This window comes from Salmo salar, chromosome 29 (genome assembly GCF_965601325.2).
Source record: "Salmo salar chromosome 29, fSalSal1, whole genome shotgun sequence".
NCBI lineage: Eukaryota > Metazoa > Chordata > Actinopteri > Salmoniformes > Salmonidae > Salmo > Salmo salar.
This window is the reverse complement of record NC_138319.1, coordinates 37,862,501-37,889,000: the sequence shown is the minus strand read 5'-3', so window position 1 is coordinate 37,889,000 and position 26,500 is coordinate 37,862,501. Positions and strand designations below refer to the sequence as shown.

At 46.3% G+C, this 26,500-nt stretch overlaps 1 protein-coding gene across 1 annotated transcript in view; it reads left to right on the top strand.

Annotated features, from left to right (window-relative positions):
- LOC106591314 (nuclear receptor coactivator 2) overlaps window positions 1–26,500 on the top strand; it is a 168,327-nt gene that overhangs the window by 111,578 nt on the left and 30,249 nt on the right. Inside the window, 4 exon segments of the mRNA XM_082970808.1 lie at window positions 1,331–1,471; window positions 2,722–2,869; window positions 12,651–14,121; window positions 26,408–26,500. The exon segment at window positions 26,408–26,500 is cut by the window's right edge and continues 103 nt beyond it. Of these exon segments, the coding sequence (XP_082826934.1) occupies window positions 1,331–1,471; window positions 2,722–2,869; window positions 12,651–14,121; window positions 26,408–26,500 (1,853 nt within the window).

The following is a 26,500-nucleotide window of genomic DNA, read 5'->3' as shown; positions in this document are numbered from 1 at the left end:
CTGTATACCACCCCACTCTCAGCCTGGGCAGTGTCCAAGGACCAGCTACTGTTAATATAGACCTATCTTCCAGCTGTATACCACCCCACTCTCAGCCTGGGCAGTGTCCAAGGACCAGCTACTGTTAATATAGACCTATCTTCCAGCTGTATACCACCCCACTCTCAGCCTGGGCAGTGCCCAAGGACCAGCTACTGTTAATATAGACCTATCTTCCAGCTGTATACCACCCCACTCTCAGCCTGGGCAGTGTCCAAGGACCAGCTACTGTTAATATAGACCTATCTTCCAGCTGTATACCACCCCACTCTCAGCCTGGGCAGTGCCCAAGGACCAGATACTGTTAATATAGACCTATCTTCCAGCTGTATACCACCCCACTCTCAGCCTGGGCAGTGCCCAAGGACCAGCTACTGTTTCTGTTAGAGACCTATCTTCCAGCTGTATACCACCCCACTCTCAGCCTGGGCAGTGTCCAAGGACCAGCTACTGTTAATATAGACCTATCTTCCAGCTGTATACCACCCCACTCTCAGCCTGGGCAGTGTCCAAGGACCATCTACTGTTAATATAGACCTATCTTCCAGCTGTATACCACCCCACTCTCAGCCTGGGCAGTGCCCAAGGACCAGCTACTGTTTCTGTTAGAGACCTATCTTCCAGCTGTATACCACCCCACTCTCAGCCTGGGCAGTGTCCAAGGACCAGCTACTGTTAATATAGACCTATCTTCCAGCTGTATACCACCCCACTCTCAGCCTGGGCAGTGTCCAAGGACCAGCTACTGTTAATATAGACCTATCTTCCAGCTGTATACCACCCCACTCTCAGCCTGGGCAGTGTCCAAGGACCAGCTACTGTTAATATAGACCTATCTTCCAGCTGTATACCACCCCACTCTCAGCCTGGGCAGTGCCCAAGGACCAGCTACTGTTTCTGTTAACACACATAAAGAACATCAAACTCTATATCAAACACTTGACACTGATTATATAGTAGTGGAGAGATGCCCACCCCTACCCTCTCACACACTTTGTACTGTGCTCCTCTTTCAACTGGCTGTGAGGTCAATTATAAAGTAACTGTTTGCATCGCCAACCTGTCTGTCTGTCTGTCTGTCTGTCTGTCTGTCTGTCTGTCTGTCTGTCTGTCTGTCTGTCTGTCTGTCTGTCTGTCTGTCTGTCTGTCTGTCTGTCTGTCTGTCTGTCTGTCTGTCTGTCTGTCTGTCTGTCTGTCTGTCTGTCTACCTGCCACTGATGTGTGGACAGTATACACACACATATTTGTGATCAGTAGCCTGGCTCTCTCTCTCTCTCCGCTGTGTCCCTAGGTAAGATCACATCACTAGACACCAGTCTTCTGAGAGCCTCTATGAAGCCTGGCTGGGAAGACCTGGTGAGGAGAAGCATCCAGAGGTTTCACCTACAGAACGACGGAGAGATGTCCTTCGCCAAGAGACACCAACAAGAGGGTGAGACTACCAGACAAGGCCTGTATCATCTTAGACTACCAGACAAGGCCTGTATCATCTTAGACAAGGCCTGTATCATCTTAGACTACCTGACAAGGCCTGTATCATCTTAGACTACCTGACAAGGCCTGTATCATCGTAGACTACCAGACAAGGCCTGTATCATCTTAGACTACCAGACAAGGCCTGTATCATCGTAGACTACCAGACAAGGCCTGTATCATCTTAGACTACCAGACAAGGCCTGTATCATCTTAGACTACCAGACAAGGCCTGTATCATCTTAGACAAGGCCTGTATCATCTTAGACTACCAGACAAGGCCTGTATCATCTTAGACTACCAGACAAGGCCTATATCATCTTAGACTACCAGACAAGGCCTATATCATCTTAGACTACCAGACAAGGCCTGTATCATCTTAGACTACCAGACAAGGCCTGTATCATCTTAGACTACCAGACAAGGCCTATATCATCTTAGACTTCCTGACAAGGCCTGTATCATCGTAGACTACCAGACAAGGCCTGTATCATCTTAGACAAGGCCTATATCATCTTAGACTACCAGACAAGGCCTGTATCATCTTAGACTTACCAGACAAGGCCTGTATCATCGTAGACTACCAGACAAGGCCTGTATCATCTTAGACTACCAGACAAGGCCTGTATCATCTTAGACAAGGCCTGTATCATCTTAGACTACCAGACAAGGCCTGTATCATCTTAGACAAGGCCTATATCATCTTAGACTACCAGACAAGGCCTGTATCATCTTAGACTACCTGACAAGGCCTGTATCATCGTAGACTACCAGACAAGGCCTGTATCATCTTAGACTACCAGACAAGGCCTGTATCATCTTAGACTACCAGACAAGGCCTGTATCATCTTAGACTTCCTGACAAGGCCTGTATCATCTTAGACTACCAGACAAGGCCTGTATCATCTTAGACTACCAGACAAGGCCTGTATCATCTTAGACTACCTGACAAGGCCTGTATCATCGTAGACTACCTGACAAGGCCTGTATCATCTTAGACAAGGCCTATATCATCTTAGACTTCCTGACAAGGCCTATATCATCGTAGACTTCCTGACAAGGCCTGTATCATCTTAGAGAATTCCAACACATCATGTTGATTCCATGGATGCATCCAGAGTAGTTATATTTCTCCAGCCGGGGTTGCCTGCTTTGTTGTTTGAATCCCAGCTTGCCTCTCTAACTCTCCCTCGCCGCTGTGCTCTGCAGTGTTGCGTCACGGCCAGGCGTTCAGCCCCATCTACAGGTTCTCTCTGTCAGACGGGACCATCGTGTCGGCTCACACCAAGAGCAAGCTGGTCCGCTCCCCTGCCACCAACGAACCCCAGCTCTACATGTCTCTACACCTGCTACAGAGGTATGTTCCCTGACCCTTAACCCCTGACCCCTGACCCCTAACCCCAGCTCTACATGTCTCTACACCTGCTACAGAGGTATGTTCCCTGACCCCTAACCCCTAACCCCAGCTCTACATGTCTCTACACCTGCTACAGAGGTATGTTCCCTGACCCCTAACCCCTAACCCCAGCTCTACATGTCTCTACACCTGCTACAGAGTTATGTTCCCTGACCCCTAACCCCTGACCCCTAACCCCTAACCCCAGCTCTACAGTGCCTTGCGAAAGTATTCGGCCCCCTTGAACTTTTCGACCTTTTGCCACATTTCAGGCTTCAAACATAAAGATATAAAACTGTAATTTTTTGTGAAGAATCAACAACAAGTGGGACACAATCATGAAGTGGAACGAAATGTATTGGATATTTCAAACTTTTTTAACAAATAAAAAACTGAAAAATTGGCCCTGCAAAATTATTCAGCCCCTTTACTTTCAGTGCAGCAAACTCTCTCCAGAAGTTCAGTGAGGATCTCTGAATGATCCAATGTTGACCTAAATGACTAATGATGATAAATAGAATCCACCTGTGTGTAATCAAGTCTCCGTATAAATGCACCTGCTCTGTGATAGTCTCAGAGGTCCGTTTAAAGCGCAGAGAGCATCATGAAGAACAAGGAACACACCAGGCAGGTCCGAGATACTGTTGTGGAGAAGTTTAAAGCTGGATTTGGATACAAAAAGATTTCCAAAGCTTTAAACATCCCAAGGAGCACTGTGCAAGCGATAATATTGAAATGGAAGGAGTATCAGACCACTGCAAATCTACGAAGACCCGGCCGTCCCTCTAAACTTTCAGCTCATACAAGGAGAAGACTGATCAGAGATGCAGCCAAGAGGCCCATGATCACTCTGGATGAACTGCAGAGATCTACAGCTGAGGTGGGAGACTCTGTCCATAGGACAACAATCAGTCGTATACTGCACAAATCTGGCCTTTATGGAAGAGTGGCAAGAAGAAAGCCATTTCTTAAAGATATCCATAAAAAGTGTCGTTTAAAGTTTGCCACTAGCCACCTGGGAGACACACCAAACATGTGGAAGAAGGTGCTCTGGTCAGATGAAACCAAAATCGAACTTTTTGGCAACAATGCAAAACGTTATGTTTGGCGTAAAAGCAACACAGCTCATCACCCTGAACACACCATCCCCACTGTCAAACATGGTGGTGGCAGCATCATGGTTTGGGCCTGCTTTTCTTCAGCAGGGGCAGGGAAGATGGTTAAAATTGATGGGAAGATGGATGGAGCCAAATACAGGACCATTCTGGAAGAAAACCTGATGGAGTCTGCAAAAGACCTGAGACTGGGACGGAGATTTGTCTTCCAACAAGACAATGATCCAAAACATAATGCAAAATCTACAATGGAATGGTTCACAAATAAACATATCCAGGTGTTAGAATGGCCAAGTCAAAGTCCAGACCTGAATCCAATCGAGAATCTGTGGAAAGAACTGAAAACTGCTGTTCACAAACGCTCTCCATCCAACCTCACTGAGCTCGAGCTGTTTTGCAAGGAGGAATGGGCAAAAATGTCAGTCTCTCGATGTGCAAAACTGATAGAGACATACCCCAAGCGACTTACAGCTGTAATCGCAGCAAAAGGTGGCGCTACAAAGTATTAACTTAAAGGGGCTGAATAATTTTGCACGCCCAATTTTTCAGTTTTTTATTTGTTAAAAAAGTTTGAAATATCCAATAAATTTCGTTCCACTTCATGATTGTGTCCCACTTGTTGTTGATTCTTCACAAAAAATTACAGTTTTATATATTTATGTTTGAAGCCTGAAATGTGGCAAAAGGTCAAAAAGTTCTAGGGGGCCGAATACTTTCGCAAGGCACTGTACATGTCTCTACACCTGCTACAGAGGTATGTTCCCTGACCCCTAACCCCTAACCCCTGACCCCTAACCCCTAACCCCAGCTCTACATGTCTCTACACCTGCTACAGAGGTATGTTCCCTGACCCCTAACCCCTAACCCCAGCTCTACATGTCTCTACAGGAGTAAGGGAATATCTTACTCTGTCAAAAGGGTTTAGGGTTTAACCAGCGAGTGGTTAACATTAGGGTGTAACCAGCGAGTGGTTAACATTAGGGTGTAACCAGCGAGTGGTTAACATTAGGGTGTAACCAGAGAGTGGTTAACATTAGGGTGTAATCAGAGAGTGGTTAACATTAGGGTGTAAGTCCAGAGAGTGGTTAACATTAGGGTGTAAGTAACCAGAGAGTGGTTAACATTAGGGTGTAAGTAACCAGAGAGTGGTTAACATTAGGGTGTAATCAGAGAGTGGTTAACATTAGGGTGTAATCAGAGAGTGGTTAACATTAGGGTGTAATCAGAGAGTGGTTAACATTAGGGTGTAATCAGAGAGTGGTTAACATTAGGGTGTAATCAGAGAGTGGTTAACATTAGGGTGTAATCAGAGAGTGGTTAACATTAGGGTGTAACCAGAGAGTGGTTAACATTAGGGTGTAACCAGCGAGTGGTTAACATTAGGGTGTAACCAGAGAGTGGTTAACATTAGGGTGTAAGTAACCAGAGAGTGGTTAACATTAGGGTGTAAGTAACCAGAGAGTGGTTAACATTAGGGTGTAACGGGTGGACGGGGCAGAGAGTGGTTAACATTAGGGTGTAATCAGAGAGTGGTTAACATTAGGGTGTAAGTAATCAGAGAGTGGTTAACATTAGGGTGTAAGTAATCAGAGAGTGGTTAACATTAGGGTGTAAGTAATCAGAGAGTGGTTAACATTAGGGTGTAATCAGAGAGTGGTTAACATTAGGGTGTAAGTAACCAGAGAGTGGTTAACATTAGGGTGTAAGTAACCAGAGAGTGGTTAACATTAGGGTGTAAGTAACCAGAGAGTGGTTAACATTAGGGTGTAATCAGAGAGTGGTTAACGTTAGGGTGTAATCAGAGAGTGGTTAACGTTAGGGTGTAATCAGAGAGTGGTTAACATTAGGGTGTAATCAGAGAGTGGTTAACATTAGGGTGTAACCAGAGAGTGGTTAACATTAGGGTGTAAGTAACCAGAGAGTGGTTAACATTAGGGTGTAACCAGCCAGTGGTTAACATTAGGGTGTAATCAGAGAGTGGTTAACATTAGGGTGTAATCAGAGAGTGGTTAACATTAGGGTGTAAGTAACCAGAGAGTGGTTAACATTAGGGTGTAATCAGAGAGTGGTTAACATTAGGGTGTAATCAGAGAGTGGTTAACATTAGGGTGTAAGTAACCAGAGAGTGGTTAACATTAGGGTGTAAGTAACCAGAGAGTGGTTAACATTAGGGTGTAATCAGAGAGTGGTTAACATTAGGGTGTAATCAGAGAGTGGTTAACATTAGGGTGTAATCAGAGAGTGGTTAACATTAGTGTGTAATCAGAGAGTGGTTAACATTAGGGTGTAATCAGAGAGTGGTTAACATTAGGGTGTAATCAGAGAGTGGTTAACATTAGGGTGTAATCAGAGAGTGGTTAACATTAGGGTGTAATCAGAGAGTGGTTAACATTAGGGTGTAAGTAACCAGAGAGTGGTTAACATTAGGGTGTAATCAGAGAGTGGTTAACATTAGGGTGTAAGTAACCAGAGAGTGGTTAACATTAGGGTGTAATCAGAGAGTGGTTAACATTAGGGTGTAAGTAACCAGAGAGTGGTTAACATTAGGGTGTAACCAGCGAGTGGTTATCATTAGGGTGTAACCAGCGAGTGGTTAACATTAGGGTGTAATCAGAGAGTGGTTAACATTAGGGTGTAAGTAACCAGAGAGTGGTTAACATTAGGGTGTAAGTAACCAGAGAGTGGTTAACATTAGGGTGTAATCAGAGAGTGGTTAACATTAGGGTGTAAGTAACCAGAGAGTGGTTAACATTAGGGTGTAATCAGAGAGTGGTTAACATTAGGGTGTAAGTAACCAGAGAGTGGTTAACATTAGGGTGTAAGTAACCAGAGAGTGGTTAACATTAGGGTGTAAGTAACCAGAGAGTGGTTAACATTAGGGTGTAAGTAACCAGAGAGTGGTTAACATCAGGGTGTAAGTAACCAGAGAGTGGTTAACATTAGGGTGTAAGTAACCAGAGAGTGGTTAACATTAGGGTTTAACCAGAGAGTGGTTAACATTAGGGTGTAAGTAACCAGAGAGTGGTTAACATTAGGGTTTAACCAGCGAGTGGTTAACATTAGGGTGGAACCAGCGAGTGGTTAACATTAGGGTGGAACCAGCGAGTGGTTAACATTAGGGTGGAACCAGCGAGTGGTTAACATTAGGGTGTAACCAGCGAGTGGTTATCATTAGGGTGTAACCAGAGAGTGGTTATCATTAGGGTGTAACCAGCGAGTGGTTATCATTAGGGTGTAACCAGCGAGTGGTTAACATTAGGGTGTAATCAGAGAGTGGTTAACATTAGGGTGTAAGTAACCAGAGAGTGGTTAACATTAGGGTGTAATCAGAGAGTGGTTAACATTAGGGTGTAAGTAACCAGAGAGTGGTTAACATTAGGGTGTAACCAGCGAGTGGTTATCATTAGGGTGTAACCAGCGAGTGGTTAACATTAGGGTGTAATCAGAGAGTGGTTAACATTAGGGTGTAAGTAACCAGAGAGTGGTTAACATTAGGGTGTAAGTAACCAGAGAGTGGTTAACATTAGGGTGTAATCAGAGAGTGGTTAACATTAGGGTGTAAGTAACCAGAGAGTGGTTAACATTAGGGTGTAAGTAACCAGAGAGTGGTTAACATTAGGGTTTAACCAGAGAGTGGTTAACATTAGGGTGTAAGTAACCAGAGAGTGGTTAACATTAGGGTGTAAGTAACCAGAGAGTGGTTAACATTAGGGTGGAACCAGCGAGTGGTTAACATTAGGGTTTAGGGTGTATAGTGTGACAGTGTGTGTGAGTGAGTGGTTAACATAGGGTTTCAGGGTGTATAGTGTGACAGTGTGTGTGAGTGAGTGGTTAACATTAGGGTTCAGGGTGTATAGTGTGACAGTGTGTGTGAGTGAGTGGTTAACATTAGGGTTTAGGGTGTATAGTGTGACAGTGTGTGTGAATGAGTGGTTAACATTAGGGTGGAACCAGCGAGTGGTTATCATTAGGGTGTATAGTGTGACAGTGTGTGTGAGTGAGTGGTTAACATTAGGGTTTCAGGGTGTATAGTGTGACAGTGTGTGTGAGTGAGTGGTTAACATTAGGGTTTCAGGGTGTATAGTGTGACAGTGTGTGTGAGTGAGTGGTTAACATTAGGGTTTAGGGTGTATAGTGTGACAGTGTGTGTGAGTGAGTGGTTAACATTAGGGTTCAGGGTGTATAGTGTGACAGTGTGTGTGAGTGAGTGGTTAACATTAGGGTTCAGGGTGTATAGTGTGACAGTGTGTGTGAGCGAGTGGTTAACATTAGGGTGGAACCAGCGAGTGGTTATCATTAGGGTGTATAGTGTGACAGTGTGTGTGAGTGAGTGGTTAACATTAGGGTTTAGGGTGTATAGTGTGACAGTGTGTGTGAGTGAGTGGTTAACATTAGGGTTCAGGGTGTATAGTGTGACAGTGTGTGTGAGTGAGTGGTTAACATTAGGGTTTAGGGTGTATAGTGTGACAGTGTGTGTGAGTGAGTGGTTAACATTAGGGTTTAGGGTGTGACAGTGTGTGTGAGTGAGTGGTTAACATTAGGGTTTAGGGTGTATAGTGTGACAGTGTGTGTGAGTGAGTGGTTAACATTAGGGTTTAGGGTGTATAGTGTGACAGTGTGTGTGAGTGAGTGGTTAACATTAGGGTTTAGGGTGTATAGTGTGACAGTGTGTGTGAGTGAGTGGTTAACATTAGGGTTTAGGGTGTATAGTGTGACAGTGTGTGTGAGTGAGTGGTTAACATTAGGGTTCAGGGTGTATAGTGTGACAGTGTGTGTGAGTGAGTGGTTAACATTAGGGTTTAGGGTGTATAGTGTGACAGTGTGTGTGAGTGAGTGGTTAACATTAGGGTTCAGGGTGTATAGTGTGACAGTGTGTGTGAGTGAGTGGTTAACATTAGGGTTTAGGGTGTATAGTGTGACAGTGTGTGTGAGTCAGTGGTTAACATTAGGGTTTAGGGTGTATAGTGTGACAGTGTGTGTGAGTGAGTGGTTAACATTAGGGTTCAGGGTGTATAGTGTGACAGTGTGTGTGAGTGAGTGGTTAACATTAGGGTTTAGGGTGTATAGTGTGACAGTGTGTGTGAGTGAGTGGTTAACATTAGGGTTCAGGGTGTATAGTGTGACAGTGTGTGTGAGTGAGTGGTTAACATTAGGGTTTAGGGTGTATAGTGTGACAGTGTGTGTGAGTGAGTGGTTAACATTAGGGTTTAGGGTGTATAGTGTGACAGTGTGTGTGAGTGAGTGGTTAACATTAGGGTTTAGGGTGTATAGTGTGACAGTGTGTGTGAGTGAGTGGTTAACATTAGGGTGTAACCAGCGAGTGGTTAACATTAGGGTGGAACCAGCGAGTGGTTATCATTAGGGTGTATAGTGTGACAGTGTGTGTGAGTGAGTGGTTAACATTAGGGTTTAGGGTGTATAGTGTGACAGTGTGTGTGAGTGAGTGGTTAACATTAGGGTTTCAGGGTGTATAGTGTGACAGTGTGTGTGAGTGAGTGGTTAACTTTAGGGTGTATAGTGTGACAGTGTGTGTGAGTGAGTGGTTAACATTAGGGTTTAGGGTGTATAGTGTGACAGTGTGTGTGAGTGAGTGGTTATCATTAGGGTGTATAGTGTGACAGTGTGTGTGAGTGAGTGGTTAACATTAGGGTTTAGGGTGTATAGTGTGACAGTGTGTGTGAGTGAGTGGTTAACATTAGGGTTTAGGGTGTATAGTGTGACAGTGTGTGTGAGTGAGTGGTTAACATTAGGGTGGAACCAGCGAGTGGTTAACATTAGGGTTTAGGGTGTATAGTGTGACAGTGTGTGTGAGTGAGTGGTTAACATTAGGGTTTAGGGTGTATAGTGTGACAGTGTGTGTGAGTGAGTGGTTAACATTAGGGTTTAGGGTGTATAGTGTGACAGTGTGTGTGAGTGAGTGGTTAACATTAGGGTGGAACCAGCGAGTGGTTAACATTAGGGTTTAGGGTGTATAGTGTGACAGTGTGTGTGAGTGAGTGGTTAACATTAGGGTTTAGGGTGTATAGTGTGACAGTGTGTGTGAGTGAGTGGTTAACATTAGGGTTTAGGGTGTATCGTGTGACAGTGTGTGTGAGTGAGTGGTTAACATTAGGGTTTAGGGTGTGACAGTGTGTGTGAGTGAGTGGTTAACATTAGGGTTTAGGGTGTATAGTGTGACAGTGTGTGTGAGTGAGTGGTTAACATTAGGGTGGAACCAGCGAGTGGTTAACATTAGGGTTTAGGGTGTATAGTGTGACAGTGTGTGTGAGTGAGTGGTTAACATTAGGGTTTAGGGTGTATAGTGTGACAGTGTGTGTGAGTGAGTGGTTAACATTAGGGTTTAGGGTGTATCGTGTGACAGTGTGTGTGAGTGAGTGGTTAACATTAGGGTTTAGGGTGTATAGTGTGACAGTGTGTGTGAGTGAGTGGTTAACATTAGGGTTTAGGGTGTATAGTGTGACAGTGTGTGTGAGTGAGTGGTTAACATTAGGGTGTATAGTGTGACAGTGTGTGTGACTGAGTGGTTAACATTAGGGTTTAGGGTGTGACAGTGTGTGTGAGCGAGTGGTTAACATTAGGGTTTAGGGTGTATAGTGTGACAGTGTGTGTGAGTGAGTGGTTAACATTAGGGTTTAGGGTGTATAGTGTGACAGTGTGTGTGAGTGAGTGGTTAACATTAGGGTGTATAGTGTGACAGTGTGTGTGACTGAGTGGTTAACATTAGGGTTTAGGGTGTATAGTGTGACAGTGTGTGTGACTGAGTGGTTAACATTAGGGTTCAGGGTGTATAGTGTGACAGTGTGTGTGAGTGAGTGGTTAACATTAGGGTTTAGGGTGTATAGTGTGACAGTGTGTGTGAGTGAGTGGTTAACATTAGGGTTTAGGGTGTATAGTGTGACAGTGTGTGTGAGTGAGGGGTTAACATTAGGGTTTAGGGTGTATAGTGTGACAGTGTGTGTGAGTGAGTGGTTAACATTAGGGTTTAGGGTGTATAGTGTGACAGTGTGTGTGAGTGAGTGGTTAACATTAGGGTTTCAGGGTGTATAGTGTGACAGTGTGTGTGAGTGAGTGGTTAACATTAGTGTGTATAGTGTGACAGTGTGTGTGAGTGAGTGGTTAACATTAGGGTTTAGGGTGTGACAGTGTGTGTGAGTGAGTGGTTAACATTAGGGTTTAGGGTGTGGGACAGTGTGTGTGAGTGAGTGGTTAACATTAGGGTTTAGGGTGTGGGACAGTGTGTGTGAGTGAGTGGTTAACATTAGGGTTTAGGGTGTGACAGTGTGTGTGAGTGAGTGGTTAACATTAGGGTTTAGGGTGTATAGTGTGTGTAGTGAGTATAGACCCGTTCTTGCCCCAGAGGCTTCATATACATATTATACACTGAACAAAACATCAACACAACATATAAAGTGTTGGTCCCATGTTTCATCAGCTGAAATAAAACATCCCAGAAATGTTCCATACCCTCAAAAAGATTATTTCTCTAAAAAGTTTAGCACAAATTTGTTTACATCTCTGTTAGTGAGCATTTCTCCTTTGCCAAGATAATCCATCCACCTGACAGGTGTGGCATATCAAGAAGCTGATTAAACAGCATGACCGTTACACAGGTGCACCTTGTGCTGGGGACAATAAAAGGCCACTCTAAAATGTGCAGTTTTGTAACACAACACAATGCCACAGATGTCTGAAGTTTTGAGGGAGCGTGTAATTGACATGCTGACTGCAGGAATGTCCATCAGAGCTGTTGCCAGATAATTTAATGTTCTTTCTGTCCGTGTGTGTTTTACTGCTCTGGTATGTTACTGCTTTATCTGTGTGTGTGTGTGTGTGTGCGTGTGTGTGTGTGTGTGTGTGTGTGTGTGTGTGTGTGTGTGTGTGTGTGTGTGTGTGTGTGTGTCTGTGTGTGTCTGTGTCTGTGTGTTACTGCGTTCTCTCTGTGTGTGTGTGTGTGTGTGTTACTGCGTTCTCTCTGTGTGTGTGTGTGTGTGTGTGTGTGTGTGTGTGTGTGTGTGTGTGTGTTACTGCGTTCTCTGTGTGTGTGTGTGTGTGTGTGTGTGTGTGTGTGTGTGTGTGTGTGTGTGTGTGTGTGTGTGTGTGTGTGTGTGTTACTGCGTTCTGTGTGTGTGTGTGTTACTGCTTTCTCTCTGTGTGTGTGTGTGTGTGTGTGTGTGTTACTGCGTTCTCTCTGTGTGTGTGTGTGTTACTGCTTTCTCTGTGTGTGTGTGTGTATTACTGCTCTGTGTGTGTGTGTGTGTGTGTGTGCGTGTGTGTGTGTGTGTGTGTGTGTGTGTTACTGCTTTCTGTGTGTGTGTGTTACTACTCTGTGTGTTACTGCTCTGTGTTTGTGTGTGTGTGTGTGTTACTGCTCTGTGTGTGTGTGTGTGTGTGTGTGTGTGTGTGTGTGTGTGTGTGTGTGTGTGTTAATGCTCTGTGTGTGTGTGTGTGTGTGTGTGTGTGTGTGTGTGTGTGTGTGTGTGTGTGTGTGTGTGTGTGTGTGTGTGTGTTACTGCTCTGTGTGTGTGTGTTACTGCTCTGTGTGTGTGTGTTACTGCTCTGTGTGTGTGTGTGTGTTACTGCTCTGTGTGTGTAACCTCCACCTCTTGTATCCTGTGTGTTATCCCCAGAGAGCGTGGTATGGGGCCGGGTCAGGATATGGGGCCCGGTGGACAGGGCCAGCAGGGGACAGGGATGGGCCCCTGCCCCAAACCAATGGCCCCCAACCCCTCAATGACACCTCCAACCCCGGGGACAATATCTGGTCTGGTGCCCCAGGGACAGGACACCACGATCAGCTCTAACAGCACGCCCTTCTCCCTTCCTCATGGAGGTCCAGTGTCCAGAGAACCAGGGCTCGGACCCATGGGGTCCGGGTCTGGACACATGCAGGGCTACCGTTACGGTTGCCCTCCCCAGCCCATGGGCTACCCCGGAGGGATGCAGGGCGGCATGGGCATGAACCCACCCAACCATCCCCACCAGCAAGGGGCCAGCTGGAGGATGAGCAGCCCGTCTCGAGGCAGCCCTAGCCCAGCTGGAGGCCCCCATCTGGGGCAACAGAACTCGATGCTGTCCCCTAGGCACCGGGCGAGTCCAGGGATGGCAGGGAGCCCTCGCGTGGCCCCATGCCTGCACTCGCCCTCCCCTGTGGGGATTTGTGGGTCTGGAACAGGTGTTGGAGTAGGAGGTAGCGGTCCTGCGGCTAACAGTCTTGCTAACAGCTACACCAGTAGTTCTCTGTCGGCCCTGCAGGCCCTGAGTGAGTGTCACGGGGTCGGACACGGCGGTTGCGTGCACCCACACATTCATGGCGCCGGGGGGCATTCTCACACCCTGGGGTCACCGGACAGGAAGATGATGGGGTCGCCAGTCGGAGTCACGATGGGGGCAGGGGTCAACCCTCACATGATGTCGAAGCTTGGCGGCGGCGCTAACACGGATCCTCACGGAGAGCAGGGTCAGGGTGGACAGTATGACCAGAGACAGATGGACAGACAGACTGACGGGAACGGTAGCAGCGGTAACCACGGTGACGTCAAACAGGAGAGGGACGGCTCAAACGAAGGCCCCAACGCGCAGAACCGGGTCCTCCACGACAACAAGGGCCACACCAAATTACTCCAACTCCTCACCACCAAGTCCGAACCCCTCGACACCCCCTCGTCTCCCAACGGAGGAGGAGACCCCAAGGACCCCTCGTCAGGGCTGGGGGGCCCTCATGGTGCAGGGGCCCCCGAGGGCCACGGTACATCCCTAAAGGAGAAACACAAAATACTCCACAGGCTGCTCCAGAACAGCACCTCCCCCGTCGACCTGGCCAAGCTCACCGCTGAGGCCACTGGGAAGGAGCTGGGAGAGCATGGGGGTAACGTCAACACCCAGGGGGGTACAGATGGGAACCTCGCATCCAAACAGGAGCCCTTGAGTCCCAAGAAGAAGGACAACGCACTGCTGAGGTACCTGCTGGATGAAGAGGAGGGGGGCATGAAAGAGAGGCAGGCTAGGATGGAGGGAGGAGGAGAGGTAAAGACAGAAATGAAACACCCCCTCGATGTGAAGACTGAGAAACAGGACGCAGGATACGATCGCTCTGAGCAGGTGGGTGGCATGAGATTTCTCTCATTTATGAGTCAGAATTGCAAGTAAAGGATGAGTAGCAGTATGGTTTGTGTACAAGTTGACAGAATGAATATGAACTATTAGTGATATTTTCATCGGTTTTTTTTGTTGTTGAATGAATGGTATTTAATAAAGGAATACTTCCAGTCATTGCGCTAGAGCTAGTTAGCAACTTCCTCAACTGCACACAGAGACATAAAAATAATATCCACAAGTTAATCTGACTAGTACTGGGGAACTAGAATAATATCCACAAGTTAATCTGACTAGTACTGGGGAACTAGATAAAGGTCCTCATTGTCAAAATCCCAAAGTATCAGAGAATCTAGAATGAGAGAGTCACGTGTTCTAGAATGAGAGAGTCACGTGTTCTAGAATGAGAGAGTCACGTGTTCTTGAATGAGAGAGTCACGTGTTCTAGAATGAGAGAGTCACGTGTTCTAGAATGAGAGAGTCACGTGTTCTAGAATGAGAGGGTCACGTGTTCTAGAATGAGAGGGTCACGTGTTCTAGAATGAGAGAGTCACGTGTTCTAGAATGAGAGAGTCACGTGTTCTAGAATGAGAGAGTCACGTGTTCTAGAATGAGAGTCACGTGTTATAGAATGAGAGAGTCACGTGTTCTAGAATGAGAGAGTCACGTGTTCTAGAATGAGAGAGTCACGTGTTCTAGAATGAGAGAGTCACGTGTTCTAGAATGGGAGAGTCACGTGTTCTAGAATGAGAGAGTCACGTGTTCTAGAATGGGAGAGTCACGTGTTCTAGAATGAGAGAGTCACGTGTTCTAGAATGAGAGAGTCACGTGTTCTAGAATGAGAGAGTCACGTGTTCTAGAATGAGAGAGTCACGTGTTCTAGAATGAGAGAGTCACGTGTTCTAGAATGGGAGAGTCACGTGTTCTAGAATGGGAGAGTCACGTGTTCTAGAATGGGAGAGTCACGTGTTCTAGAATGGGAGAGTCACGTGTTTTCGAATGAGAGAGTCACGTGTTCTCGAATGAGAGAGTCACGTGTTCTAGAATGAGAGAGTCACGTGTTCTAGAATGGGAGAGTCACGTGTTCTAGAATGGGAGAGTCACGTGTTCTAGAATGAGAGAGTCACGTGTTCTAGAATGAGAGAGTCACGTGTTCTAGAATGAGAGAGTCACGTGTTCTAGAATGGGAGAGTCACGTGTTCTAGAATGGGAGAGTCACGTGTTCTAGAATGAGAGAGTCACGTGTTCTAGAATGAGAGAGTCACGTGTTCTAGAATGAGAGAGTCACGTGTTCTAGAATGAGAGAGTCACGTGTTCTAGAATGGGAGAGTCACGTGTTCTAGAATGAGAGAGTCACGTGTTCTAGAATGAGTCACGTGTTCTAGAATGAGAGAGTCACGTGTTCTAGAATGGGAGAGTCACGTGTTCTAGAATGGGAGAGTCACGTGTTCTAGAATGGGAGAGTCACGTGTTCTAGAATGGGAGAGTCACGTGTTCTAGAATGGGAGAGTCACGTGTTCTAGAATGGGAGAGTCACATGTTCTAGAATGGGAGAGTCACGTGTTCTAGAATGGGAGAGTCACGTGTTCTAGAATGGGAGAGTCACGTGTTCTAGAATGAGAGAGTCACGTGTTCTAGAATGAGAGAGTCACGTGTTCTAGAATGGGAGAGTCACGTGTTCTAGAATGGGAGAGCCACGTGTTCTAGAATGAGAGAGTCACGTGTTCTAGGTCAGTGAGACAGTATCTTCCACAACTAGTTGAAGCTGAAGGACTGACCTGTAGCCTACATCATGGTGGATGGGCTCTATAACATGCCACCGATCACCACAAGCTTCGGTTCATATGAGCTTAGACAACATGACAACATGGGCAGTCAGCCGCAGTCCGGTGACATTTTTGCCTCATGACCAATGATTTATACCAGGGCAGCCCAGCCCAATCTATACAATGGTCAGACAACATGACAACATGGGTAGACGGTAGATCCCATTTCCCCTGGTAGACGGTAGATCCCATTTCCCCCTGGTAGACGGTAGATCCCATTTCCCCTGGTAGACGGTAGATCCCATTTCCCCTGGTAGACGGTAGATCCCATTTCCCCTGGTAGACGGTAGATCCCATTTCCCCTGGTAGACGGTAGATCCCATTTCCCCTGGTAGACGGTAGATCCCATTTCCCCTGGTAGACGGTAGATCCCATTTCCCCTGGTAGACGGTAGACCCCATTTCCCCTGGTAGACGGTAGATCCCATTTCCCCTGGTAGGCGGTAGATCCCATTTCCCCTGGTAGACGGTAGATCCCATTTCCCCTGGTAGACGGTAGACCCCATTTCCCCTGGTAGGCGGTAGATCCCATTTCCCCTGGTAGACGGTAGATCCCATTTCCCCTGGTAGACGGTAGATCCCATTTCCCCTGGTAGACGGTAGATCCCATTTCCCCTGGTAGGCGGTAGATCCCATTTCCCCTGGTAGACGGTAGACCCCATTTCCCCTGGTAGACGGTAGATCCCATTTCCCCTGGTAGGCGGTAGATCCCATTTCCCCTGGTAGGCGGTAGATCCCATTTCCCCTGGTAGACGGTAGATACCATTTCCCCTGGTAGACGGTAGATCCCATTTCCCCTGGTAGACTAGACGGTAGACCCCATTTCCCCTGGTAGACGGTAGATCCCATTTCCCCTGGTAGACGGTAGATCCCATTTCCCCTGGTAGACGGTAGATCCCATTTCCCCTGGTAGACGGTAGATCCCATTTCCCCTGGTAGACGGTAGACCCCATTTCCCCTGGTAGACGGTAGATCCCATTTCCCCTGGTAGACGGTAGATCCCATTTCCCCTGGTAGAAGGTAGATCCCATTTCCCCTGGTAGGCGGTAGATCCCATTTCCCCTGGTAGACGGTAGATCCCATTTCCCCTGGTAGACGGTAGATCCCATTTCCCCTTGTAGACGGTAGATCCCATTTCCCCTGGTAGACGGTAGATACCATTTCCCCTGGTAGGCGGTAGACCCCATTTCCCCTGGTAGACGGTAGACCCCATTTCCCCTGGTAGACGGTAGATCCCATTTCCCCTGGTAGGCGGTAGATCCCATTTCCCCTGGTAGGCGGTAGATCCCATTTCCCCTGGTAGGCGGTAGATACCATTTCCCCTGGTAGACGGTAGATCCCATTTCCCCTGGTAGACGGTAGATCCCATTTCCCCTGGTAGACGGTAGATCCCATTTCCCCTGGTAGACGGTAGATCCCATTTCCCCTGGTAGAAGGTAGATCCCATTTCCCCTGGTAGACGGTAGATCCCATTTCCCCTGGTAGAAGGTAGATCCCATTTCCCCTGGTAGGCGGTAGATCCCATTTCCCCTGGTAGACGGTAGATCCCATTTCCCCTGGTAGACGGTAGATCCCATTTCCCCTGGTAGACGGTAGATCCCATTTCCCCTGGTAGACGGTAGATCCCATTTCCCCTGGTAGGCGGTAGATCCCATTTCCCCTGGTAGACGGTAGATCCCATTTCCCCTGGTAGACGGTAGATCCCATTTCCCCTGGTAGACGGTAGATCCCATTTCCCCTGGTAGACGGTAGACCCCATTTCCCCTGGTAGGCGGTAGATCCCATTTCCCCTGGTAGACGGTAGATCCCATTTCCCCTGGTAGGCGGTAGATCCCATTTCCCCTGGTAGACGGTAGACCCCATTTCCCCTGGTAGGCGGTAGATCCCATTTCCCCTGGTAGGCGGTAGATCCCATTTCCCCTGGTAGACGGTAGATCCCATTTCCCCTGGTAGACGGTAGATCCCATTTCCCCTGGTAGACGGTAGATCCCATTTCCCCTGGTAGACGGTAGATCCCATTTCCCCTGGTAGACGGTAGACCCCATTTCCCCTGGTAGACGGTAGACCCCATTTCCCCTGGTAGACGGTAGATCCCATTTCCCCTGGTAGACGGTAGACCCCATTTCCCCTGGTAGGCGGTAGATCCCATTTCCCCTGGTAGACTAGACGGTAGACCCCATTTCCCCTGGTAGACGGTAGATCCCATTTCCCCTGGTAGACGGTAGATCCCATTTCCCCTGGTAGACGGTAGATCCCATTTCCCCTGGTAGACGGTAGATCCCATTTCCCCTGGTAGACGGTAGACCCCATTTCCCCTGGTAGACGGTAGACCCCATTTCCCCTGGTAGACGGTAGATCCCATTTCCCCTGGTAGACGGTAGACCCCATTTCCCCTGGTAGGCGGTAGATCCCATTTCCCCTGGTAGACGGTAGATCCCATTTCCCCTGGTAGACGGTAGATCCCATTTCCCCTGGTAGACGGTAGACCCCATTTCCCCTGGTAGACGGTAGATCCCATTTCCCCTGGTAGACGGTAGACCCCATTTCCCCTGGTAGACGGTAGATCCCATTTCCCCTGGTAGGCGGTAGATCCCATTTCCCCTGGTAGACGGTAGATCCCATTTCCCCTGGTAGACTAGACGGTAGATACCAAAGGCCATCATTAACAGCGGCAGGTAGGCTAGTGGTTAGAGCATTGGGCCAGTAACCGAAATGTCAAATCCCGAGCTGACAAGGTAAAAATCTGTCATTCTGCCCCTGAACAATGCAGTTCCCCGGTAGGCCATCATTATAAATAAGAATTTGTTCTTGACTGACTTGCCTAGTTAAAATAAAATAAAAACAGATGACATGGAACCTCAAAGGATTGTCTTTGTTGTTTAAAATACTGTTTGTTCTCAATGACTTACGTGGATTAATAGCATTAATGTTAGATATGGTTTGTGTCCCAAATGACACTATATAGCTCACTAAGGAGAGAGGGAGGGAGGGAGGGAGGGAGGGAGAGAGGGGAGAATGACATCATCATCCCTGACCTCATTAGGGTCCTCTCTCCCTGCCATATCCTGTCTGCCAGCACTGCTCACGCACTGTGTGAAAACACAGCCAAAAGACTGGGTCCTGGACAGAGCAACTTGAAATTACCCACCGAGGACGCAGCCAAGTGGCCGTGTTGTTGTGTGTGTACTATTGCCAGAGGCCGGTTTTGACTGTGGAAACACCAGCGCCTCTTTCCAGGCATCAGATCCCTCTCCTCTCACTATGGGCCAGTCTAGTGACTATTCTGCAACACAAATGGCACCATAATTAAGCAATAAGGCATGACTACGGGCTGTTCTTATGCGCATGGTGTAATGGCGATATACCACAAACCCCAGAGGTGCCTTATTGCTATTATAAACTGGTTAACAACATAATTAGAGCAGTAAAAATAACTGTTTTTTTGTCATACCCGTGGTATATGGTCTGATATACCACGGCTGTCAGCCAATCAGCATTCAGGGCTCGAACCACCCAGTTTATAATTTCATATATAGTGCACTACATTTGACTTAAGTCCCATAGCACTATGTAGGGTTAATAGGGTGTCATTTGGGATAGAGGCTGGGCTCGTCTGTCACAACTCATCCCTACTCTACTACGTGTATAAAGCGGTGCTGTGGGTGAATGTTGGGCTCTGATCCGATCTGTAACAGGGATGGCTAGTGTGCTGCCTCCTCGTGTTGGTTCTCAGACACTACAGCTTATTTACTCTCTGTCCCCCCCCCCTAGGTCTCTCTCGCCTTAAGCAGTGGAGCAACTTAAGTCAATGTTTAAAAAGCCTTAGCTATAGTTGTTTATATTAGAGAATAGCAGGGGGAGATCTGCCGTAGACTCTGTTTTCATATGGAAGTGTGTTTTTCTGTCTTTGTACAGTAGACTACTCCCCCTGTTATTTCTGCTGTGTGCGGAGAAAAGACTGGGGTGAATGAGTTCGAAGCTAGCTGGGAAGTGTAGGCGAGTAGTAGGGGATTGAGTTCGCAGCAAGGGTTTGTGGGTAATGTAGTCTTAATGTTGCAGCCTTAAATCTATCCTGGACAAACTTAACTAACAGTATTACAGTTAGTCCAACAACAAGTCCAGACTTCCCATTTCTACTCTGATATTATCCACTGTTGATATCATCTAAACGTTTTAGCGTGAATACAAACACACACACACCCACAGTATTCTCATAGCTGTGTTTCTATTGGTCCTGTGCCAGCTTGGCCGAGCGACAGAAATGTCCTATAATTTTTTGTTGTTGTTGTAATGAATACCATCCTGTCTCCTGTATCATAATACATCATAATTATAATATCCATGCTGGAGGAAGAAAGGAAGTGTGTGTGTGTGTGTGTGTGTGTGTGTGTGTGTGTGTGTGTGTGTGTGTGTGTGTGTGTGTGTGTGTGTGTGTGTGTGTGTGTGTGTGAGTGAGACTATACTCGTGAGGACTAGAAGTCCAGAATAGTAAACCAACAGAAATTTGACCAGCTGGGGACATTTTGTTAGTCCCCACAAATGCAGTGGAGTGAAATTCCTACCTTGAAAGCTCTTTCCCAACAATGCATTGATTATAGTATAGAAAATATAATATAAAAGTATGAATCAAAACCACACAAGAACTACGATAACTTAAAGAAACACAAGAATGCAAGTACAGATGTAGGATCTTCATTTGATTACTTTAGCTGCTGCACAGGAAATGCAAACTTGTAGTGTATTTTAGTTTTAAAAATACTTCGAAAGTTTGTAATTTCCACTTTGAAGATTGACTTAAAATGCTCTAACGATTAATGTATAAACCCCTACAAAAATGTCCGTTATAATCTCCATAATAATTCACATTTCCTCTTGCTGCAGGATTTTTTTCCTGCTGCAGCAAACTGACTCAAATTAAGATCCTACATTTGTATATACAGATCTGTGCCAGTACCTTAGAGGTACTGGAGTGGTTGAGGTGGGTTTATACAAGTGACTGGTAGTAAGATATATATATATATATATATATCGTAAACAGGGCTGAAGTGTGACTGGTAGCAGGATAAATAGATAGATACTAATGGTAATATATACATGGAAACATGAGTAATAGTGACCAGTAGCTGGATAAATACACTACCAGTCAAACGTTTTAAAACACCTACTCATTCAATGGTTTTTCTTTATTTTTACTATTTTCTACATTGTAGAATAATAGTGAAGACATCAACACTATGAAATCACACATGGAATCATGTAGTAACCAAAAAAGTGTTAAACAAAATCTTCAAATAGCTTTGGACACTCTTCGCATTGGCTCAACCAGCTTCACCTGGAATGCTTTTCCAAAAGTCTTGAAGGAGTTCCCACATATGCTGAGACCTTGTTGGCTGCTTTTCCTTCACTCTGTGGTCCGATTCATCCCAAACCATCTCAATTTGGTTGAGGTCGGGGTATTGTGGAAGCCAGGTCATCTGATGCAGCACTCCATCACTCTCCTTCTTGGTCAAATAGCTCTTACACGGCCTGGAGGTGTGTTGGGTCATTGTCCTGTTGGAAAACAAATGTTAGTCCCACGAAGCCCAAACCAGATGGGATGGCGTATCACTGCAGAATGCTGTGGTAGCCATGCTCGTTAAGTATGCCTTGAATTCTAAATAAACCACAGACAGTGTCACCAGCGAAGCACCCCCACACCATAACACCTCCTCCTCCATGCTTCAAGGTGGGAAATACACAAGCGGAGATCATCCGTTCATCCACACCATGTCTCACAAAGAACCAAAAATCTCCAGACCAAAGGACAAATTTCGACCGGTCTAATGTCCAATGCTTGTGTTTCTTGGCGCAAGCAAGTCTCTTCTTATTATTGGTGTCCTTTTAGTAGTGGTTTCTTTGCAGCAATTCAGCCATAAAGGCCTGATTCACGCAGTCTCCTCTGAACAGTTGATGTTGAGATGTGTCTGTTACTTGAACTCTGTGAAGCATTTATTTGGGCTGCAATTTGTGAGGCTGGTAACTGTAATGAACTTATCCTCTGCAGCAGAGGTAACTCTGGTTCTTCCTTTCCTGTGGCAGTTCTCATGAGAGCCAGTTTCATCATAGCGTTTGATGGTTTTTGCGACTGCACTTGAAGAAACGTTCAAAGTTCTTGAAATGTTCCATATTGACTGACCTTCATGTCTTAAAGTAATGATGGACTGTCATTTCTCTTTGCTTATTTGAGCTGCTCTTGCCATGATGTGGACTTGGTTTTTTACCAAATAGGGTTATCTTCTGTATACCACCCCTACCTTGTCACAACACAACTGATTGGCTCAAACGGATTATGAAGGAAAGAAATTGCACACATAAACTTTTAACAAGGCACACCTGTTAATTGAAATGCATTCCAGGTGACTACCTCATAAAGCTGGTTGAGAGAATGCCAAGAGTGTGCAAAGCTGTCATCAAGGCAAAGGGTTGCTATTTGAAGAATCTCAAATATAAAATATATTTTGATTTGTTAAACACTTTTTTGGTTACTACATGATTCCATATGTGTTATTTTATAGTTTTGATGTCTTCACTATTTTCTGCAATGTAGAAAAAAGTAAATTTGGTTATTTAAGCCAAACGTGTTGCTGACAGATGTATAAAATCGCTCACACAGTCATGCAATCTCCATAGACAAACATAGGCAGTAGAATGGCAGCCTAATGGTTAGAGTGTTGGGCCAGTAGCCGAAAGGTTGCTGAATCGAATCCCTGAGCTGACAAGGTAAAAATCTGTCGTTCTGCCCCTGAACAAGGCAGTTAACCCACTGTTCCCCGGTAGGCTGTCATTGTAAATAATAATTTGTTCTTAACTGACTTGCCTACTTATTTTTTTAAATGGCCTTACTGGAGAGGTGAAGGTTGAGAGCCATGCGTCCTCTGAATCACGACTCTGCCAAGCCGCACTGCTTCTTGACACACTGCTCGCTTAACCCGGAAGCCAGCCGCACCAATGTGTCGGAGAAAAGACTGTACAGCTGGCGACCGAAGTCAACGTGCACTGCGCCCGGCCCACCACAAGGAGTCGCTAGAGCACGATGGGATAAGGACATCCCTGCCGGCCAAATCCTCCCATAACCTGGACGACACTGGGCCAATTTTTCGCCACCTTATGGGTCTCCCGGTCGCGGCCGGCTGCTTCACATCCTAGGATCAAACCCGGGTCTGTAGTGAAGCCTCTAGCACTGCGCTGCAGTGGGAGGCCGTGAAGGGAAATCTTAATGCTACAGCATACAATGACATCCTAGACGATTCTGTGCTTCAAACTTTGTGGCAACAGTTTGGGGAAGGCCCTTTCCTGTTTCAGCATGACAATGCCCCAGTGCTACAAAGCGAGGTCCATACTGAAATGATTTATCGAGATCGGTGTGGAAGTACTTGACTGGCCTGCACAGAGCCCTGATCTCAATCTCATCGAACGGTGACTGCGAGCCAGGCCTAATCGCCCAACATTAGTGCCTGACCTCACTTAATGCTCTTGTGGCTGAAGAGTGGAGGCTTTTATAGCAGCAAAGGCGGGACCAACTCCATATTAATGCCCATGATTTTGGAACGAGATGTTCGACGAGCAGGTGTCCACATACTTTTTGGTTGCGTAGTGTAGATACTAATGGTAATGGCAGATGTTATGATAACCGGCTTATTGCGGTGACTTCATCACAGGGAGAGTATCAGATTCTCCACTAAACAAACATACAAGCAAATCGGCCTAGTAGTGGAGCTTCAGAACCATGGACCGTAGTGGAGCTTCAACATCATGGACCGTAGTGGAGCTTCAGAACCATGGACCCTAGTGGAGCTTCAGAACCATGGACCCTAGTGGAGCTTCAACATCATGGACCGTAGTGGAGCTTCAGAACCATGGACCGTAGTGGAGCTTCAGAACCATGGACCGTAGTGGAGCTTCAGAATCATGGACCATAGTGGAGCTTCAACATCATGGACCCTAGTGGAGCTTCAGAACCATGGACCCTAGTGGAGCTTCAACATCATGGACCGTAGTGGAGCTTCAGAACCATGGACCGTAGTGGAGCTTCAGAACCATGGACCGTAGTGGAGCTTCAGAACCATGGACCGTAGTGGAGCTTCAGAACCATGGACCCTAGTGGAGCTTCAGAACCATGGACCCTAGTGGAGCTTCAACATCATGGACCGTAGTGGAGCTTCAGAACCATGGACCGTAGTGGAGCTTCAGAACCATGGACCCTAGTGGAGCTTCAGAACCATGGACCCTAGTGGAGCTTCAACATCATGGACCGTAGTGGAGCTTCAGAACCATGGACCGTAGTGGAGCTTCAGAACCATGGACCCTAGTGGAGCTTCAACATCATGGACCGTAGTGGAGCTTCAGAACCATGGACCGTAGTGGAGCTTCAACATCATGGACCCTAGTGGAGCTTCAGAACCATGGACCCTAGTGGAGCTTCAACATCATGGACCGTAGTGGAGCTTCAGAACCATGGACCGTAGTGGAGCTTCAGAACCATGGACCGTAGTGGAGCTTCAGAACCATGGACCGTAGTGGAGCTTCAGAACCATGGACCGTAGTGGAGCTTCAACACCATGGTAGATCAAATCCAGCCAATCTGACTAGTCAAGCCCATGCACCAGCTTTTGTTATTGTAATGGAACAATGTTGTAAATGTGACTGACCAGCTCTATTCTGTCTTATGTAGCAAAAGTAGAGACTCAGAGCTACAAAATGGTAGATCCTACACTGCATTTGAGGACCAATGGGATAGTCATTCTGCTTTGAAAGTTGATCAACTTGTAACGTCACTTTTGAGAAAATGGACCTTGAATGTTTTTGCGACATCTACTGGAGAGATCTTCTTTGTCATTCAGCATCGTTCACACCCTCTTAAGCCTTAGCCCCACCTATCTCATTAAGAATTCACATGTGAGGCCATGTGCTAAACAGAGTGAATACGGTAGTGTAGTAAACAAAGATTTCAAGACTAAAAGTGGTGAAAGTAGTAGCCTACAATAAGGAAAAACTCCAGGGAAAAATACACTTTGTCTTGTCCTTGGCCTATATCCTAATCTTTTATTCAGGTCATGTTGTTCTTCACATTACCGTCTCTGGTAAACACACACTATATCAAATAAAATCAAAGTTTATTTGTCACATGCACAGGATACAGAAGGTTTAAACGGTAGAGTAATATTACAACACAGTCATACACATAACGTTAGCTAGTGAGCTAGCAAGCTAACGTTTGCTAGCTAGCGAACAGTTATGCTTTAACTTGCAAGGAAAAGGACGTTCTGATTTTAAAATGAGAAATGTATCATATCTGAATATGTAGCTACTCCAACCCGTATTCATGGATCAACGCTTCACAGCAGCCTGTCTTTTCCATTTGGATTGTAGCTAGCTACAGCTTGTTGGCCACGTTGTTTGTCAAGTCTCTCCAGTTCACACTGATCGTGTGCAGAAAGTAGTCCCATCGCTTTTTTCCTCACTGATCTTTGTCGATAGCGCCTGCTAAATTCAGGGGCATCGTTGTTGTTGAGAGCAGTAGCAACACTTTGACAGTTCTCCGTGGCTTAACGTTAGGATTATCTACTCATACTGAGCAGCTCATGTTATAAACAGAAGGTGCTACATGGCAGACCAATCCCAACTCATCTCTCGGCATGTTCAGCCCATCCATTATCTCAGCCAATCATGGCTAGCGGGAAGCTTCCTGTCTTTTTCCGTGGCTAACCCAACTAGGCTCCTAATTTAACAATTTTATTCCTATTTACAAATGGCGTACAAGTTTGTTATTAATGCACATGAAAGTTCACGTGTTCTAGAAGGCATTTTTGAACCCCCCCCCCAAAAAAAATTATTAAGTTCAAATGCCTCTACTGTGAAGTGGTGGCGTGCGACCTATACGCCATGTTCCCTGAAACGGTTCGCAAGCGCGTTTATGGACACAACGAACCAGCCATTTTGTTAACAGTAAGTAGCTACGGTTTATCTGTATGAATGTGAGATGGAAATGGCCTTCAGTAATTGCGTCGAGAAGGTTACGTGTTGTCAGTTTATAGAAGTCAACACAAGTAAGTGATGTTTTCTATTGGGGACGAGTCGTCTACATGTGGGTGGGCTGCCTGCTAGCGTTGTGATGTCTGGTGTAGGAATGAATGTCGCAGGTGAAATATGTCAGTTTCATGCAGCTATTCGCTTGTGTATATTTAGTATTTTTATTTTTTTTGCGTTGGTGCATCATAACATTTTATTGGTTGACGTCAACTGCCATTAATTTTCTCAGGAAACAGGAAAGAGCTGGGGTCAGGAAGTCCCGCCATACCTTGTCACTGGTATTAAACACGTGTGTGTGTGTGTGTGTGTGTGTGTGTGTGTGTGTGTGTGTGTGTGTGTGTGTGTGTGTGTGTGTGGTGTGTGTGTGTGTGTGTGTGTGTGTGTGTGTGTCTCCTCTAGTCATCAGAGCTAGATGATATTCTAGATGATTTGCAGTGTGTCCAGCCCCAGCTGTTCGGTGAGCCGCGGCCTGTCTCTCTGCCTTCCTCCCTG